The following is an 18,313-nucleotide window of genomic DNA, read 5'->3' on the forward strand; positions in this document are numbered from 1 at the left end:
ATGAATCGAAAATACGGGAAATAAAAAAGAGAAAAAAAGACAAAAAAAAAAAAGGACAGAAAAAAAAAAAGACAAAAAAAGGAAAAAAAAAAAAGGAGAAAAAGAAAAAAAAGAAAAAAAAAAATGCACCCAAAACCCCCAGAAATGAATTAAAAAAAAGAGGAATTTTGGATCGAACCCTTCTGGTCCTTAACGCGGGGGGGGGGGGGGCGGGGGGGCGGGGCCACAGCGCGAGACCACGCCCACCGCGAGACCACTCCCACAGACCCGAGGCCGCGCCCCCCCCCAGTGCAGCTCTGGGCACGGGGTGGGGGGGGAGTCTTAGATGGGGGGGGGGGGTTCCAGGACATGGGGGGGAGGTCTGGACACGGGGGGGTCCCCGCAATAAGGGGGGGGGGGTCGAGGCGGGGGGGGGGCGATTCCCCCTTTTTTTCACCGCTTTTTTCCCATGCCCATATATGGGCATCACAGGGCGGGGCGGAGGAACATCCGCCGGACCATATAAGGAAAAGGGGCGTGGCTAGGAGCCGCACCGCCACGCCCACCACGGAGCACGTGACTGAGTGCGCAGCGCGTTTTCCACACGCCCATATATGGGCATCGCAGGGCGGGCCGAAGGAACATCCGCCGGACCATATAAGGAAAAGGGGCGGGACCGCGTGGCCACGCCCACTGCGGAAGCACGTGGCTGCGGCGCGGCGCACCACGAGGGCTTTGCACGAGCGCTGTGAGCTGCACCAGCAGCCGTCGTGCACAATCGCTGCGCCTTGCACGAGCACCGGGCCTTGCACCACTGCCAGGCCTTGCACCAGCACCAGGCCTTGCACCAGCATCACGTCTTGCCTTGCAGCAGTATCGTGCCTGGCCTTGCACCAGCACCAGGCTTTGCACCAGTATCGTGCCTTCCCTTGCACCAGCGTCGTGCACCGCAGCCCCCCCCCTCCGCCCCCCCCTCCGCCCCCCCCTCAGCACGCGGCCGTTAAAAACGTCAGTGTTTATTTACTCCTTATTAACAGCTCTGCAGTTCCGCTCCTCACAGTCCATGTGCAATTCTCCAGCGATTTGGGGGGGGGGGGGAGGGGGCGGTCATGGGGGGGAGGGGGCTCTTGGCACTTCAGAGCACGGGGGGGGGTGAGGTGGGGGGGTCATGGGAAGCGCTAAGCCTGGGGGGGGATCCATGCTGCCTAGCGCTCCCCTGTTCTGTACAGCTGTTGGGTCAAAAAGAGGAGAAAAAGGTCCGCAAAGGGGAGGGGGGGGGGGGGGGGGCAGAGCTCTAGGGGGGGGGGCACAGTGGGGCTCAGATCGGTGCAATTCATCATATGGGGGGGGTTGGGGGGAGAGGTGTCCATGGGGGGGCACAGGGAGTTTTTCTGGGGAGGGGGGGGGGGTCCCTGTCGCCCCCCCCCCGCCCCAGGGTGGGGGTGAGGAGATGGGAGTGTTTGGCACAGAGGAGGGGAGGGGGTTTCTGGGGGGGGGGGGAGGGGTAAGGCACTTGACCAAACGTCAGGAGACCTGGGGGAGGGCAGGGGATGGGGGGGAAGGGGGGGGAGGCAGAAACCTGGGTTCAACCTCAGCCCACCCCATAGGGCACTGTGCCTCAGTTTCCCCATTTGGGGTTCAACACCCTAATGAGGGGGGGTCCCTCCTTCCCCCCCCCTCCCCCCTACATCCCTGATAGGACCCCACTGTGACCCCCCAATAACTGAGCTCCCCCCCCTCCCGTCTCCCATTTAAGGGGGGGGGAAGAGGAACACAACCCCATTACTGCCACCATGGGGGAGGGGGGATTGGGAACAATGGGGGCACACGGGGGGGGGTGACGACACTGGGGGGGGGGGGGCAGTGGGAGAGATATTGGGATGGGGGATATTGGGGGGGGGGGGGGGGGGAGGATTTACACACACATATGCGGTCAATGGGAGAGACTCTGACCCCGGGGGGATGGGGAGGAAACAGGGGGTCCTGGGGGGGACGGGGGGACACATGCAGGCATCCACAGTGATGCCAGGAGCAGGGGGGGGGGGCAATGTTCATCCCTCTTGGGGGGGGGGGGGGAAGAACACACAGGGGGGACACATGCGGAAATGGGGGTGGGGGGAGCCAGAGATGTGTGACCCCATTTGTGGGGGAGGGGGGGGGAGCAGGACCCCACCTCCCCCCCCTTTCCAGCAGCATCCAGACCCCCCCCCCATAGTCCTGGGGGTACAGCCCCCCCCTCCCACCCCTACACCCCAAAACCAGTGTGTATGTGAGGGGGGTATCTGCCCCCGGGGGGGGCAAATTGGGGGTGGCCCCAACACAGGAAAAGGACCCTATATCAGGGGGGGAGGGGGGGCACTATAGGTCCCCCCTAACACCGGGGGGGAGTCCCCAACACTGGGAAGCCCTATACCAGCATGGGGGGCCCCAATGGGGCTGGGGAGGTCCACTGCCCCTATGGGGACCAACATGGGGAGGGGTCTCCAAATCGGGGGGCTCCACATCAATGGGGGGGCAACCCCCAATCGGGTTTGGGGTCCTCTGCACCCCTATGGGTCTCAACACTGGCGGGGGGGGAGTCCTTACACCCAGGAGGGTTCCAATATGGGGGGGAGGGGGTCCTAAAGGGGGGAGGGGGAGCAGCCCCCACTTGGGTTTGTTGTCCCCACTCTGATTTGGGGTCCTCTGCACCCCTGTGGGTCCCAACACTGGGGGTAACGGAGGGGGGGGGTCCCTATATACCCAGGAGGGTCCCAATATGGAAGGCAGCCCCTACTCAGGTTTGGAGTCCCCAGTCAAGTTTGGGGTCCTCTGCACCCCTATGGGTCCCAAGATTGGGGGTGGAGGTGGGGGGGGGAGTCCCAACACCCAGGAGGGTCCCAATATGGAAGGCAGCCCCTACTCAGGTTTGGGGTCCCCACATGGGTTTGGGGTCCCACCTCAAGTTTGGGGCTCCCATTCAGGTTTGGGGTCCCCCCTCAAGTCTGGGCTCCTCTGCGCCCCTACAGGTCCCAACACTGGGGGTTGGGGAGGGGGGGATTGGGGGGTTCCCCAACACAGGGATCCCCCTTACCCCAACCAGGTTGATTTTTAGGGCTGGGATCCATCACTGCAACCCCTCCCCCTGCGCCCCCCCTTCCGTTTCATGGGTTCCGGGTTCGAAGGGGGGTTCCCCACCCCCCCCCATCAGGTCGGCCTCCATTTTGGAGGGGTCTCCCATAAAGGGGGGGAAGGGGGGGCCGTCGTTGTCGACCGTCAGCAGTTTCAGTTTGGGCATCCAGCTCTTGCGGACCACGCGGCGGGCGTTGGTGCACATGTCGGCTGCTATGGCGTTCATCTCGCTCTCCTTGAAGTTGGGGGCAAAGTTCTGGCAGTAAACTGGGGGGGGGGAGAGTAGAGGGGGGGGTCACGAGGTGAGGAGGGGCGTGAGAAATAAAGGGGGGGGTCACAAGGAGGGAGGGAGGGATGGGGTAATGGGGGGGCGTCATAAGGAGGGAGGGGGGGTGGGGAAAGAGAGGGGGGGTCACAAGGAGGGAGGGGGGGTGGGGAAAGAGAGGGGGGGGTCACAAGGAGGGAGGGGGGTGGGAAAAGGGGGGGTGTCACAAGGGGGAAGGGGGGTGGGAAAAGAGAGGGGAGGTCACAAGGAGGGGGAGGGTGGGAAAAGAGAGGGGGCTCACAAGGAGGGAGGATTGGATGAGAAAATGGTGGGGGGGGGTTACAAGGAAGAAGGGTGGAATATGATTGGGAAATGGAGGGGGCACAAAGAGGGAGGGGGGAAATGGGAAAATAAAAAGGAGTTGGGGGGGGTCGGGGAAAGGAGGGGGGAGATGGGGTGGGAGGAGATGGGAAAATAGATGGGGGTCACGAGGAGGGGGGGGGGAAATCCATGCTGTGCACTTCTGGGGTCTTCTCAAGTCTCAGTTCTTACCCACACTCACCTCTTTTTGGGGTAGATGGGGTAGGGAGGGTGTGGGGGGGGGGGGCAGATTTTGGGGGGGGCATGTTGGGTTGGATGGGGTAGATGGAAAGAGAGGGAGAGCAGATGGGGTGAGGAAAGGGCAGATGGGGTTGGGGGGGGCAGATTGGGGGGGGGGTCAGATGTGGGGGGGGCAGATTTGAGGAGGCAGGTTGGGGTGGATGGGGTAGATGGAGTGGGGGGGGCAGATGGGGGGTATTTTTTGGGGGATGCAGGTTGGGGTGGATGGGGGTAGATGGGGTGTGAGGAGCAGATGAGGGAGCAGGTGGGGTAAGGGGGGGGAGATGGGGTGTTGGGGGGGTGCAGATTGGAGGGGGAATGGAATTGGGGGGGGTAGATGAGGTGTGGTGGGGTGGGGAGGGCAGATGAGGAAGGGACAGATGGGGGGGACAGACAGGAGGGGGTGGGGGGCAGATGCGGGAGGTAGATGAGGTGAGGGGGGTAGATTGGGGGGGGGGAATGGAGTGGGGCAGATGAGGTGGGGGTGGGGTCGATGTCCCCCCTCCAACTGTCCCCCTTTTTCTCCCCACCTCCACCCCCCCGTCCCATTCTGACCCACATCCCCCCATCCTATTCTCACCCCCACCCCCCCATCCCCATCCCACATCTCTGTCCCCACATCACATCCTAACGCAGCCCCCACCCCCTCCCACTTCCACATCCTCCCTCCCAGTCCCACATCCCCACCCCATAACACCCTCCCACCCCCACACCCTCCTCCAACCCCCCCACCCCCCTTCCACCCCCATACCCCACACCCCCACACACTCCCTCCTCCCAACCCTACACCCCATAACCTCTTCCACACCCCCCTCACCCCCCTTCCACCCCCATACCCCACACCCCACAGCCCCACACACTCCCTCCTCCCAACCCCACACCCCATAAGCCCTTCCCAGCCCCCCCCCCAACCCCCCCGTACCGATGACCAATTCCAGTTTCTCGGCCGGATCCCCCTCGTCGTACAGTTTGGGGTGGCAGCGGTTCCCAATTTGGTTGATGAGCTCTGCAGGCAGTGAGGCCAAATCCTGGCGGACCCGAAGGCGGCTGCGAGACTCCGGGGGGGGCTGATCGGGGAGGGCCTCCACCTTATCAGTGCCTATGGGGGGCAGGGGGGGCGGGGGGGGGGGGACATAGGGGGAGATGGGGAGGGACAGGAGGGGATGGGAGGGGGACAGAAGGGGTCAGGGGGGAAATGGGGGGGACAGAGAGGAGGGATGGGGAGTGGGGAACAGGAAGGGATGGGAGGGGATGGTGGGGGGGGACGTGGGGGGAGGATGGAGGGGATGGGGGGGACAGAAAGGGATGTAGGGAGGAGATTGGGAGGGATGGGGAGTAGGACGAAGGGGATGGGGGGGATGGGGAGGACAGGAGGGAGGCATGGGGGGAGGGGTGCGGGGGGGATGGGGGTCCCGTGATAGGGGCATGGAACAGAAGAGGGGGGGACAGAAGATGTGTTAGAATGGGGAACGTGAAGGACAGACAGCGATGGTCACAGCCCCATATTCACACCATGGGGGAGGGGCTTCGCCAGGCCACGCCCACATGGAGGAGGGGCTTTGTCAGGCCACGCCCACAAAGCCACACCCAGATGAAACCCCACTGCCCCCCCCCCAAAGACCCCAATTGCCCACAGCCCCACTATGACCCCGCTGCCCCCCATTGACCACGCCCACTGGGCGGAGCCTCACAGTGACCACGCCCAGTGGACACACCCCACCAATCACACGCGGTGGGCGTGGCCTTCACTTGACCCGCCCCCAACTGCCAACAGTCCCATGGCTGACACGCAGAGGGCGGAGCTTTACCCAGGTCCCACCCCATGGGCGTGGCTAATTACAGCCAATTGGAACAACCCTAGATGACACTTAGTGGGCGGGGCTTGGGGGTTAGCCCCACCCAGTGGGCGGAGCTTTGGAAGTTCGGCTCCACCCAGTGGGCGTGGCCGCACACATCCATTGGGTGCTCCACACACAGTGGGCGGGGCTTCCGGGTTGGCCCCACACCAGCCAATGGGCTCCATTGATGACATTCAGTGGGTGGAGCTTCCTGCTTTTAGCCCCACCCAGTGGGCATGGCCACCCACAGCCAATAGGGCCCCCATGAGGACATCCAGTGGGTGAAGCTTCAGGTTGGCCCCTCCCAATGGGCGTGGCCACGCAGCCAACAGACCCCCCTTCAACACCACCAAGTGGGCGGAGCTTTAGATAGACCCCACCCAATGGGTAGAGCTTCTGGGTTGGCTCCACCCAGCCAATGGCCTCAGTGACAACACCCAGTGGGTGGGGCTTGTTTTAGCCCCACCCAGCGGACGTGGCCACCTACAGCCAATGGGATCTCTCTGATGACGCTCAGTGGGTGGGGCTTTGGTTTGGCCCCTCCCAATGGGCGTGGTCACACAGCCAACGGACCCGTCCCAGACACAAAGTGGGCGGTGCTTTATCTTGACCCCACCCAAAGGGCGTGGATCCCGTAACCACGCCCCCAGGTGGGCGGGGCCTCACCTGCCTGCCCCACGTTCATCATGCTGTACATGGCGTACATATTGCAGATCTGGCGGTACTGCTCATCCGAGCCTTCCTCCCCTCCGTCCTCCTCCTCATCCTCCTCGTTGTGGAAGGATCCGGGGCTGTCGCTGGTGTAGGCGCTGGAGGTTCCACCAGGGCTGGTTTGGTCTGCAGTGCTGGCTGCCATCCCTGCTCCCTGCTGCTGCTGCTGCTGCTGCTGCTGCCTCCCGCTTTTCGGGGTGGAGAACTTGGCCATCTTCCTGCTGCCGTTCCCCCCGTCCTTGGAGCCGCCGTCCCACAGCCGTTTGACCACAATGGTGCACTGCACCCCGTCGGGTTCTCCCTGCTCCGTTTTCACCCTCGATACCAACGGCAGAGCGGCGGCCGCCCCGCCGGAGGACCACGAGGAGGTCTGAGCTACGGGGCTCTGCGGCTCTGAGGACGGTGCTTCCTCCCCGTGCAACCCCTGCGAGTCGCAGCTGGGTGAGCTGACCTTCAGGAAGAACTCGGTCCCCTTCTCCATGATCTCCTGGATCTGCAGGAAGCCCGCGGTGTACATCAGCAGGAACTGATCGCCCACGTTCATGCTGAGCCTCCCGGTGTAACAGAAGCTGAGGATCTGCTGGAAGGATTGGGGCTGAACGGCGGCAGGCAGTTCCACCACCGAGCTTTTGCTGCTGTTGAAAAGGTCCCGGAAATAGGAGCTGCTGGCAGCCAAAACGGCACGGTGGGCTTTGAAGGCGTGACCCTTCACCACCACCGAGACGTCGCAGTACAAGCCCTGCAGCCGCTGCTCGTTGAGGCACTCCAGGATGCTGTTGCCGAAGTTGGGGATCTCCATCTGCAACGTCTGAGCCATGGCGGGGGGCGAGGGGGGGCCTGAGGAGGGTGGGGAGATGTTAGGAGGGGGGTTGGGGGGTGGCGGGGGGGGTTGGGGGTGTGGATGTGGGGCACAGAGAGAGGGAATGTGAGGAGTAGAGGGGGTAATGGGGACAGAGATACGGGGGGTGGGGTAGGAAAGGACACATTGGAGATGCAGATATGGGGTATGGAAATGGGGACAGAGCCAGAGATATGGGGGGAGGAGAGGGGACACTGGGGGCACAGATAAAGGATATATAGAAAGGGACAGAGCCAGAGATATGGAGGGAGCAGAGGGGACACTGGGGGCACAGATAAAGGATACAGAAACAGGGACAGACCCAAATACATGGGAGTAAATAGGGAGGATAATGGGGATGCGAATATGGGGTGTAGGGATGGGGACAGACCCAAAGATATGGGGGGAACAGAGGGGATAATGGGGAGGCAGATATGGGGTTTAGAAATGGGGATAGACCCAGAAATACGGAGACAGAAAAAGGAACATTGGGGGCACAGATATAGGACATAGACAAGGGGACAAACCCAGAGATATGGGGGGAGGAGAGAGGACAACGGGGACACAGATATGGGGTGAAGTGGTGGAGACAAAGCCAGAAGTATGGGGGGGGGGGTGGGGGAAGGAGACATTAGGGATGCACACACACGGGGTGTGGGGGTAGGGAAAGACCCAGGGATATGGGGTGAATAGAGAGGGACACTGGGGGCACAGATATAGAATATGGGAAGAGGGACAGACCCAGACATGTGGAGGGAGAAGAGGGGACACAGATACAGGATGCGGGGATGGGGACATGGAATTGGGGGGGGACCCCACGGTGGGGGAGGGGATCAGAAGAGTCCCCACTTTTGAGGCAGCCGTATGGGGCGGGGGGAACCCAATTATGCGAAACCCACCCTAAAAGGGAGACCCTTTGGGGGCATCCCCTGTTGTGGGGGGGGGGAGGAGGGGGACCTCATGACGAGGGGGGCCCATAATGGGGGGGAGGGGGCCCCGAATCCGTACGGGAGGGGCAATAAGGGGAGGAGGGGGAGGGAAAAGGGGGGGGGCGAGACCCGCGGTGTGGGAGGGCGGGGGGGCTGGGGGGAGGGCAGGGCCTACGGGGGGGGGGGGGGTAAAGGCCTCGGGGGGGCGGCTAGGCCTCAGGGGGGGGACCAGGCCCGAGGTTGTGGGGGAGGGCACAGCCGGCCCTGGGGAGGGGGTTTGGGGGGGCTCAGCCCCTCCCTTACCGGTGCCCCCCGCGGTCACAGCGCCGCTCCCGCAGCCGCCGCCGCCCGTCCCCGTCCCCGCGGCGCTCAGCGGCCATTCATTGTGCGCCAGGCGAGGCTAATCGAGCGCCGAGCGGCACCGGCGGTGCGCGACACGCATGCGCGGCAGGCAGCGCGAGCCGAGCGACGAGTAAACCGAGCGCCGCCTCCCAGACACCAACTCGAGGCGGGAGGTTTTGAGGGAAGAAGGGGAGGGCGCGGGGTTTTTTGTTCCTCGCCGGCCGCCGTCTGCGTTCGCCCCACGTGACTTCCGCCAAGATGGCGGCGCCCGCGTGAGGGGGTTTCGGCGCGGAGGATGCGCTGCGCGGTGCGGGCGGGTGAGGCGGAGTGGGCGGGGCCTGAATGGGGCGTGGCCGCTGGGGGGTGGGGCTGCAGGCGCACCACGTGTTGCACCCCCTCAAAAAAAAAAAAATCGGTTTAACCCCCCCCCGGTGTAGTTTTCCCCTTCAGATCGCTGTGTAGGGCCTTCTCGGCGCGCCCCCCCGCCATGGATGGAGGATCTCCCAATGGCTCCGCGACCCCCGGACCCCCCCCGGCTGCGGAGACCCCCCCGGCAGTAGCTGAGGACCCCCCCGGGCCCGGGGAGGTGCTGATCACGGAGGGCCGCGCCACCGTGGCCTTCCCGAGCGGCAACGAAGTGTTTTATAACCCCGTGCAGGAGTTCAACCGCGACCTCACGTGAGGGGGGGGGGACCTGGGGGGTTATGTGGTGTCCTGTGGGCTCCTGGGGGGTCCTATGGGGGTGATGGGTGGTCCTGGGGGTGTCCTGGGGGGTCATATAGTGTCCTATGGGGGATATGGGGGGTCTTGGGGGGGGACTTGGGGGGTTATATGGCGTTCTATGGGGGATAATGGGGGGTCCTGGGAGGTTATATGGTGTCCTATGGGCTCCTGGGGGGTCCTATGGGGGGACTTGGGGGGTTATATGGTGTCCTATTGGCTCCTGGGGGGCTCAATGGGGGATATGGAGGGTCCTGGGGTGGTCTTGGGGAGTTATATGGTGTCCTATGGGCTCCTGAGGGGTCCTATGGGGGATATGGGGGGTCCTGGGGGGGTCCTGGGGGGTTATATGGTGTCCTGTGGGTTCTGTAGGGTTACGCAGGGAAGAGGGGGGGTCCTGGGGGGGTCCCGTGGGGTTACATGATGTCCTATGGGCTCTTGGGGGGGTCCTATAGGGGATATGGGGGGTCCTGGGGGGGTCCTAGGGGATTATATGGTGTCCTATGGGCTCTTGGGGGGGTCGCTTAGGGATTACAGGTGGTCCCATGGGGTTTATAGGGGTTGTAAGGGGGTCCTGTGGGGTCCCATGGGTGGCTCTGAAGGGTCGCAGGGCTCTTTGGGGTTACCTTGGGGGGGGGGGGTGTCCTGGGGGTGTCCCAGACCCGCCCCCCCCTGTAACCCCCATCCCCCCCCCACAGCTGTGCTGTTCTGACAGAATTCGCCCGCATGCAGCTGCAGCCCAAAGGCATTCATGGTACTGGGGGTGGTGGGGGGGTCCATACCCCATTTGTTGGGGGGGGGGGGGGGCAATTTGTGGGGTATAACCCAACCCCCCCCCCCTCAATGTTGTGCAGTGCTTCTACCCGGGGAGGACCCCCCCCCTTCAGGAGACACTGCGGTGCGACTGGCGGTGCCGGGGCAGCGCTGTGAGGTGAGCTGGGGGGGGGGGGGGCACCCCAAAAATCACAGCTGGGACCCCCCCACCTCACCCTTATTGCCACACACCCATATGTGTGTCCCCCCCCACTCTCACAATATCAATATTGTGCTCCTATTGTATGGGGGGAGGGGTCCAATCATTGGGTCTGTGACCCCCAAAAGCCCCCCATTGCTTTCCCCATTGATCTGTGCCCCCCCCCACAAAGCCCCCCATTGTTTTCCCCATTGATTTGTGCTCCCTCTCCCCCCCAGTTGATTTCCCCATTGATTTTTGCAACCCCCCATTGCTTTCCCCATTGATCTGTGCCCCCCCACAAAGCCCCCCATTTTCCCCATTGATTTGTGCCCCCCCCCCTCCATTGCTTCCCCCATTGATTTGTGCCCCCCCCCATTGCTTTCCCCATTGATTTGTGCATCTCCCCCCCATTGCTTCCCCCATTGATCTGTGCCCCCACTCAATGCCCCCCATTGGTTTCCCTATGGATTTGTGCCCCCCCCCTCATTGATTTCCCCATTGATTTGCGCACCCCCCCCCCGATTGAGTTCCCCATTGATCCGTGCCCCCCCCCTCAATACCCCCCATTGGTTTCCCCATCAATTTGTGCCCCCCTCTCCCCCCACTGTGTCTCCCACCCCCCACCTCCCCCCCATATTACAACCCCTAGGAAACAGACCAGCGTGGCTCCGTGTCTCACTGCCCCCCCTCACTTTCTGTGCCCCCCCCCCCCCGCTTTCTGTGCCCCCCCCCTTAGGGTGGGCTCCGTGTCCTGGAAGCTCTGGCTGCCTCAGGGCTGCGCTCGCTGCGTTTTGCGCTGGAGGTTCCGGGCTTGGATTCGGTGGTGGCCAACGATTGCAGCCCCCGCGCCATTGAGATCCTGCAGCGCAGCGTGGGCCGCAACGGGGCGGGGGGGGCCGTGGAGCCGAACCAGGAGGACGCCAGGTGAGACCCCCCCCCCCCCCCAAAAAGAGACAGCCCATAATAACCCCCATCCCCGAAAGGACAGCCGGTAATAACGCACCCCACCCACAAAAAACATCCCATGGTAGTGCACCCCCAAAGGGACAACCCATAATAACCCCCCCCCCCCCCAGAGGAACAGCCCATAATAGCCCTCCCCCCCACCACCCAAAAGACATCCCATAATACTGCACCCCAAAAAGGACATCCCATAGTAATACACCCCCAAAGAGACAGCCCATAATAATCCCCCCCCCTCCTCCCAACAGACATCCCATAATACCTCCCCCCAAGGGAATAGCCTATAACAATACGCCCCCAAAGAACATCCCATAATAAGCCCCCCCCAGTGAGGCATCCCATAATAATACTCCCCCCCTCCCATAATTCATCCCCCCCCCATTTCAAACCCCCCACCATAATGCTTCCCTATTGGGGTCCCTATGGCTCTGTGCCCCCCCCCCCCCCCCTTCCCAATTAAGGGGTCCCACCTCCCTGTGCCCCCCCCCCCATTTTAAATCCCCCCCCATAATTCCCCCCCCAGTGGGGTCTCTATGGCTCTGTGCCCCCCCCATCGGGATCCAAATCCCACTGTTCCCCCCCCCATTTTGAAACACCCCCCCCCCCCCAAATATTCTCCTATGGGTCCCCCTATGGCTCTGTGCCCCCCCCATTATGGGGTCCCAATCCCACTGTGCCCCCCCCCCCCACAGCACCCCCATTGAGGTCCCTATGGCTCCGTGCCCCCCCCATCAAGGGGTCCCACCTCCCTGTGCCCCCCCCTATTTTAAATCCCCCTCCATAATCCCCCCTCAATGGGGTCTCTGACTCTGCCCCCCCCATAGGGGACCCAATCCCACTGTGCCCCCCCCCCAAATACCCCCCCAATGGGGTCCCTATGTCTCCGTGCCCCCCCATCAAGGGGTCCCACCTCCCTGTGCCCCCCCCCCCAATTTTAAATCCCCCCCCCATAATACCCCCCAATGGGGTCTCTGTTTCTGTGCCCCCCCCATTATGGGGTCCCAATCCCACTGTGCACCCCCAAATATCCCCCCAATGGGGTCCCTATGTCCCCGTGCCCCCCCCCCCTCAAGGGGTCCCACCCTCCCTGTGCCCCCCCCATTTTAAATCCCCCCCATAATCCCCCCCCCAATGGGGTCTCTGACTCTGCCCCCCCCATAGGGGACCCAATCCCACTGTGCCCCCCCCCCAAATACCCCCCCAATGGGGTCCCTATGTCTCCGTGCCCCCCCCATTATGGGGTCCCAATCCCACTGTGCCCCCCCCCCATTTTAACCCCCCCCCCCCAGCCTCCTGCTGTACCGCAGCGCCGCCCAGCGGTCGCTGTTTGACGCCATCGATTTGGATCCTTATGGGAGCCCGGCGCCGTTCCTGGATGCGGCCGTGCAGGCGCTGAGCGACGGGGGTGAGGGGGGGTTATTATGGGATGTTCCTTTGGGGGGGGGTCATGAGGGGGGGGTTAATAAGTGGGGGGGGGGCACAGGGAGGGTGGGACCCCATAGTGGGGGGGTACAGAGCCATAGGGACCCCATAGGGGGGTGTTATGGGGGGTGTTGTAATGGGGGGTTATTATGGGATGTTCCTTTGGGGGGGGTCATGAGGGGGGGGTTAATAAATGGGGGGGGGGCACAGGGAGGGTGGGACCCCATAGTGGGGGGGTACAGAGCCATAGGGACCCCATAGGGGGGCGTTATGGGGGGGTGTTGTAAAGGGGGCTTATTATGAGGTGTTGCTATGAGGGGGGGGTTAAAAATGGGGGGGGGGGAACAGTGAGGGTGGGACCCCATAATGGGGGGGGGGGCATAGAGCCATAGAAATCCAATGGTGGGGTATTATTGGGGGGGGGCACAGGGAGGGTGGGACCCCATAATGGGGGGGCACGGAGCCATAGGGATGCATAGGGAGGTATTATGGGGGGGGGGGTTAAAATGGGGGGGGTATTATGGGATGTTTCTTTTGGGGAAGTTATGGGGGGGGGCACGGGAAAGGTAGGACCCCAATATGGGGGGGGGACAGACCAGAGGGACCCCATAGGGGAGTGTTATGGGGGGGGGGGGTTATTTTTTGGGGAGGGGGTTATAATGGAGGAGTTATGGGGGGGGTATTAATATGGGATGGGGTTTTTTTTGGGGGGGGGGGTTGTATAATGGGTGGGGTTATGGTGTGGGGGGGGTAATGGGGGGGTGTTACGGTTGGGGGGGGGTTTAAAAGTCGGGGGGGGGGCACAGTGGGATTGTGAGCCCTATGTGGGGGGGGCATAGAGCTATAGGGACTCCAATAGGGGAGTGTTGTGGGGGGGTATTATGGGATGTTTCTCTGGGATTGGGGGGGTATTATAGGGAGGCGTTGTGCGGGTGGTTATTTTGGGGGGGGGGGGGGGTTATTATGGGATGTCCCCCCCCCTCCATAGGGCTGCTGTGTGTGACCTGCACTGACACAGCCGTGCTGGCGGGGAACAGCCCTGAGGCCTGCTATGGGAAATATGGGGCTGTGTCCATCAAGGGGGGGTTCTGCCACGAGATGGTGAGTTGGGGGGGGGGGGGGGGGCACAAAATTTGGGGGGGTGGGCACAGAATAGGGCACAGAATCCCATATATTTCCTAACCCCCCCCCAAAAGCGTTGTGCCAATGAATCCCATTGATTTATGCTATAGGCCTGGGGGAGGGGGGGAAATGGGGTGGGGGTGGGTTTGTGGGACCCCCCCCTCCCCATTTTGTGCTGTCTCCCCCCCCCAAGGAAACGAACCCCCCCCCCAGGACCTCCCCCCTCCCATTCCACCTGAACCCCCCCCCAAACCCACAGCAATGGGAGCCATTGGCAGATGCTGGGGCTGAATTGGGGATGGGTTTATGAGACCCCCCCTTCCCTTTTCGTGGCCCCCCCCCAAGTTCTGCCCCCCCCCATAGGAACAGGAGCCCCCAGGACCCCACCTGACCCCCCCACCCCCGACCCACAGCAATGAGAGCCATCGGCAGATGCTGGGGCTGAAGGAGTGGGTTTATGACACCCCCCCCTCCCATGTTGTGCCCCTCCCAAGTTGTTGGCCCCCCCCAAGTTGTGCCCCCCCCATAACAACAGGACCCCCCCAGGACCCCACCTGACCCCCCCACCCCCGACCCACAGCAGTGGGAGCCATTGGCAGATGCTGGGGCTGAATTGGAATTGGGGGTGGGTTTATGGGACCCCCCCCCCCCATGTCGTGCTCCCCCCATGTCGTGCCCCCCCCCCCATGTTATGCCCCCCCCCAAGTTGTGCCCCCCCATAGCAATAGAACCCCCCCATGTCCTCTGCAGGACCCCACCTGACCCCCTCACCCCCAACCCAAAGCGATGGGAGCCATCGGCAGATACTGGGGCTGAATTAGGGCTGGCTTTATGAGACCCCCCCCCCTCCCCAACACACACTTTGTGCCGCCCCCCCCCTCCCCAATTTGTGCCCCCCCCCAGGCTCTCCGCATCGTCCTGCACTGCATTCAGCTCCGTGCCAGCTGCCACCGCCGCTCCATCCTCCCCCTGCTGTCCATCAGCGCTGATTTCTACGTCCGCGTCTTCGTCCGCGTCTTCGTGGGGCAGCTGAAAGCCAAGGCAGCAGCCAGGTTGGGGAGGGAAGGGGTTTTATGGGGTGCTGACCCCCCCCGCCCCCCCGCCCCGTGCCCCATAGGTGTGCTATATGTGGGGTTTTTGTTGTGTTTCTCATCCCCCCCCCCCCCCCCCATAGCAAACAGGCGTTGGTGTTTCATTGCGTGGGATGTGGGACGCATCACCTGCAGCGGATGGGGAGAGCGACCCCGCATGGGGGGGGGTATGTGGGGCTGGGGGGGGGTCTTGTGGGGCTGGGGGGGGTGTTATGGGGCTGGGGGGGGAGTCTTGTGGGGCTGGGGGGGTATGTGGGGCTGGGGGGGGGGTCTTATGGGGCTGGGGGGCTTGTGGGGCTGGGGGGGCTTGTGGGGCTAAGGGGGGTATGTGGGGCTGGGGGGGGGTCTTGTGGGGCTAAGGAGGGTATGTGGGGCTGAGGTGGGTTTTATGGGGCTGAGAGGGTATGTGGGGCTGAGGGGGGATGTTATGGAGCTGAGAGAGTATGTGGGGCTGGGGGGGGGCTTGTGGGGCTGATGGGGGTCTTATGAGGCTGGGGGGGGTCTTATGGGGCTGGGGGGTATGTGGGGCTGGGGGGGGTCTTATGGGGCTGAGGGGTCACAAGGGGCAGAGCCAGTGCCACGTGGGGAGAGGTATGTGGGGCTGGGGACCTGGGGGAGTTCTATGGGGCTGGGGTCGTCATGTGGGACAGAGCCACCCCTCCAATGGGAAAGGGTCTTATGGGGCTGGGGGGGTTCTGTGGGGCTGGGGGGGTGTTCTATGGGGCTGAGAAGGTTCTGTGGGGGTTCTGTGGGGCTGAGGGTGGTGTGTGAGGTTGGGGGGGGGCTCAGGATGTTCCTATGGGGTCTGTGGTGCCGCTCACTCCTCTGCCCCCCGCTTTTAGGTTCAAATATGGGGTAGCCATGGGGCCTCCCGTGGGCCCCACGTGTGAGTTCTGCCAACAACGGCACCAGGTGGGGGTCCCACCCTCCTCATCTCCCCCCCCCCCACACACACACACTTCTCGGGTGCCCCCCACAACCCATCCATCCTCTCCCACCCCACAGATCGGCGGCCCCATATGGGCCGACCCGCTGCACGACGTCCCGTTTGTGGGGCGGCTGCTGGAGGCCTTGGAGAGGAGCCCAGGAAGGTTCCGGACTGAGGGGAGGATGATGGGGGTCCTGAGTGTGATCACAGAGGTGGGGGGGGGAAATAGGGGGGGATAGGGGCAGTGGGGTTAATGGGATGAATGGGGGGAATGGGGACGTTGGGGTTAATTGGGTTAATGGGGGAAATGGGGACGTTGGGGTTAATGGGGGGCAGTGGGAGTAATGGGGGGCAATGGGGATATGGGGGTAATGGGGTTAATGGGGGGCAGTGGGAGTAATGGGGGGCAATGGGGACATGGGGGGGAGCAATGGGGACATGGGGGTAACAGGGTTAATGGGGGCAGTGGGGGGCAATGGGGATTTGGGTGGGGGACAATAGGGGGTAATGGGGGCATTGGGGTCAGTGGGGACAGTGGGGGTGATGGGGGCAATAGGGGCAAGGGGGGGAATAGGGGATATGGGGACATTGGGGGCAAAGGGGGGAATGGGGTTTTGGGTGGGGGGCAATGGGGTAAATGGAGACAATGGGGACATTGGGGTCAGTGGTAACACTGGGGACATTGGGGGCAATGGGGTGCAGTGGGGACGTGGGGCTAATGGGGATATTGGGGTCAGTGGGGACGGGGGTGTGGGTGGGGGGCCCCACTCTCTGCTCACCCCAAACTTTTATGGGTCCAGGAGCTCCCCGACGTCCCCCTTTATTACACGTTGGATGGGCTCAGCAGCACCCTGCGCTGCAACACGCCGTCCCTGCTGCAGCTCAGGTGGGGCCGCGACCCCCCATAGGAGAGAGGACCCCAAATAACCCCTCCATTGCCATGGGGGACCCCATAAACCCCCCATAGGAGAGAGGACCCTAAATAACCCCCCCATTGCGATGGGAGACCCCAAAAATGGCCCAGTATAATTGGGTGACCCCAGTGCCCCCCCAACCACCCCCACCATGAAGGACCCCCAAACCCCTCCCAGGGCAATGGGCGACCCCAAAGCCCCCCCCCTTCCCAATGGGGGACCCCAAAATACCCCAGTCCCCTTCATCCCCTCTTGTGCCTCACAGTGGCCCATTTTGGGGGTGTCTGCAACCCTTTATGGGGCCCACATCCCCCTATGGGGTCCCCATCCCCCTATAGGGTCCCCATCCCTCTTATGGGACCCACACAACCCCTATAGGGCCCATGCCTCCCCTATGGGGCCAACATCCCCCCTATGGGTCCCACACCCCCCTTATGGGGCTCACATCCCCCCCATGGGGTCCATGTCACTTTTTGGGGTCGCTCCCCCCCCATAGGTCCGCCCTGCTGCATTCGGGGCACCGCGTCTCCCTGTCCCACGCCTGTAGGAACGCCGTGAAGACGGACGCCCCCCCATCGGTGCTATGGGACATCATGCGCTGCTGGGTAAGGCGGGGGTGGGGACAAAAAACCCCATAAACCCCCCCATAACCCCCCATCCGACCCCATTACCCCCCTCTTAAAGGTACAGCAGCACCCCGTAAAACCCGAACGCCTCACAGACGGCAGTGCGGCCGCACGGATCCTGGCCACAGAACCCACGTATGGCCCCACATCTATGGGGTGTGGGGGGGTCCTGGTGCCCCCCCACACCCTAAAATGACCCCCCAAATCCCATAGGGTGAAGGCATCTTTTGAGGTCCGCCCCGACGCCAACCCCAATTCCAGGAGGCGCGGCCTGAAGCGCTTCCCCGAAAACCCCGAAGCGTTTTGGGGTCCCAAAGCACGGGCCAAAGTGGGGTGAGGGGGGGGGATTGGGGAGGGGGCTGAGATGGGGGGGGCGGGGGCAAGGGAGGGGGAAGATGGGGGGGAAGATGGGGGGGGCAAAGGAAGGGGGAAGATGGGGGGGGCAAGGGAGGGGGAAGATGGGGGGGGGGGTCCATTAGGGTGGGGATGAGATGGTGGGGCTGGGGTCTGCTATTGGGGGGGGCGTGATAATGGGGAGGGTGACGGGGGGGGGGTTATGGAGCCCTGTAGGGCCATATTGATGGAGAAGGGAGGGAGGCGCTGCTCTGACCCCATGCCCCCCCCCCCCCCCCCCAGCGGTGGGATTTCCCCCTCCCTGCAGGAAAAGCGGCAGCGGCTGCAGAACAAAAGGAAGCAGCAAAAAGAGGGGGGGGATCTGAAACAGTTCAAATGCAAACGCTTCAAAGAGGTAAATATGGGGTGGGGGGGGGGCACCATGATGGGGGGGGAGGTCGTTTAACCCCCCCCCTCCACTGACCATTCTGCCCCCCCCCATTATAGGGCTGCTGCCCATTGGGGTCTCAGTGCCGTTATTCTCACGACGAGGAGGAGCCCCCCCAGCCCTGCCCCCCCTCCAATTAAATGAAGTTGAAGCTTTGAGGTTTCATTGTGGTTTATTT

The 18,313-nt window shown here is 63.1% G+C and overlaps 2 protein-coding genes across 3 annotated transcripts; one reads left to right on the forward strand and one right to left on the reverse strand.

The window, feature by feature from the left end:
* Positions 1–2,075: 2,075 nt before the first annotated feature.
* On the reverse strand, positions 2,076–8,761 carry NACC1 (nucleus accumbens associated 1). The gene is made up of 4 exons (XM_090128616.1): positions 8,575–8,761; positions 6,460–7,341; positions 4,878–5,054; positions 2,076–3,363 (listed from the first exon to the last, which is right to left on the reverse strand). Exons 2-4 carry the CDS (start codon positions 7,319–7,321, stop codon positions 3,086–3,088), a joined length of 1,317 nt encoding a protein of 438 aa, XP_089984742.1. The 5' UTR covers positions 7,322–7,341; positions 8,575–8,761; the 3' UTR covers positions 2,076–3,085.
* Positions 8,762–8,826: 65 nt separating this feature from the next.
* On the forward strand, positions 8,827–18,306 carry TRMT1 (tRNA methyltransferase 1). 2 transcript variants are annotated; one of them, XM_090128771.1, is made up of 17 exons: positions 8,827–8,930; positions 9,051–9,291; positions 10,032–10,087; positions 10,188–10,264; positions 11,025–11,212; positions 12,541–12,656; positions 13,662–13,774; positions 14,699–14,847; positions 14,970–15,053; positions 15,729–15,798; positions 15,892–16,026; positions 16,615–16,700; positions 17,225–17,333; positions 17,413–17,489; positions 17,568–17,687; positions 17,991–18,102; positions 18,195–18,306. In XM_090128771.1, exons 1-17 carry the CDS (start codon positions 8,909–8,911, stop codon positions 18,273–18,275), a joined length of 1,836 nt encoding a protein of 611 aa, XP_089984897.1. In that variant the 5' UTR covers positions 8,827–8,908; the 3' UTR covers positions 18,276–18,306. The 2 variants fall into 2 exon arrangements, with proteins under 2 accessions (XP_089984897.1, XP_089984898.1); XM_090128772.1 differs by lacking the exons at positions 17,991–18,102; positions 18,195–18,306 and having other exon boundaries at positions 17,413–17,503; positions 17,541–17,672.
* Positions 18,307–18,313: the final 7 nt, after the last annotated feature.

Source organism: Phasianus colchicus, chromosome 34, assembly GCF_987193195.1.
Source record: "Phasianus colchicus chromosome 34, bPhaCol1.hap1.1, whole genome shotgun sequence".
Lineage (NCBI taxonomy): Eukaryota > Metazoa > Chordata > Aves > Galliformes > Phasianidae > Phasianus > Phasianus colchicus.

Bases quoted from the DNA above. Each gene is read 5' to 3' on its own strand.
- NACC1 (XM_090128616.1), bottom strand. From the start codon at position 7,321: ATGGCTCAGACGTTGCAGATGGAGATCCCCAACTTCGGCAACAGCATC. The intron at 5,055-6,459 runs GTGAGGCCCCGC...TGCCCCCCATAG, and splicing joins GATGAACGTGGGGCAGGCAG to GCACTGATAAGGTGGAGGCC. The intron at 3,364-4,877 runs GTACGGGGGGGT...TACTCTCCCCCC, and splicing joins GAAACTGGAATTGGTCATCG to CCCCAGTTTACTGCCAGAAC.
- TRMT1 (XM_090128771.1), top strand. From the start codon at position 8,909: ATGCGCTGCGCGGTGCGGGCGG. The intron at 9,292-10,031 runs GTGAGGGGGGGG...CCCCCCCCACAG, and splicing joins GAGTTCAACCGCGACCTCAC to CTGTGCTGTTCTGACAGAAT. The intron at 14,848-14,969 runs GTTGGGGAGGGA...CCCCCCCCATAG, and splicing joins AAAGCCAAGGCAGCAGCCAG to CAAACAGGCGTTGGTGTTTC.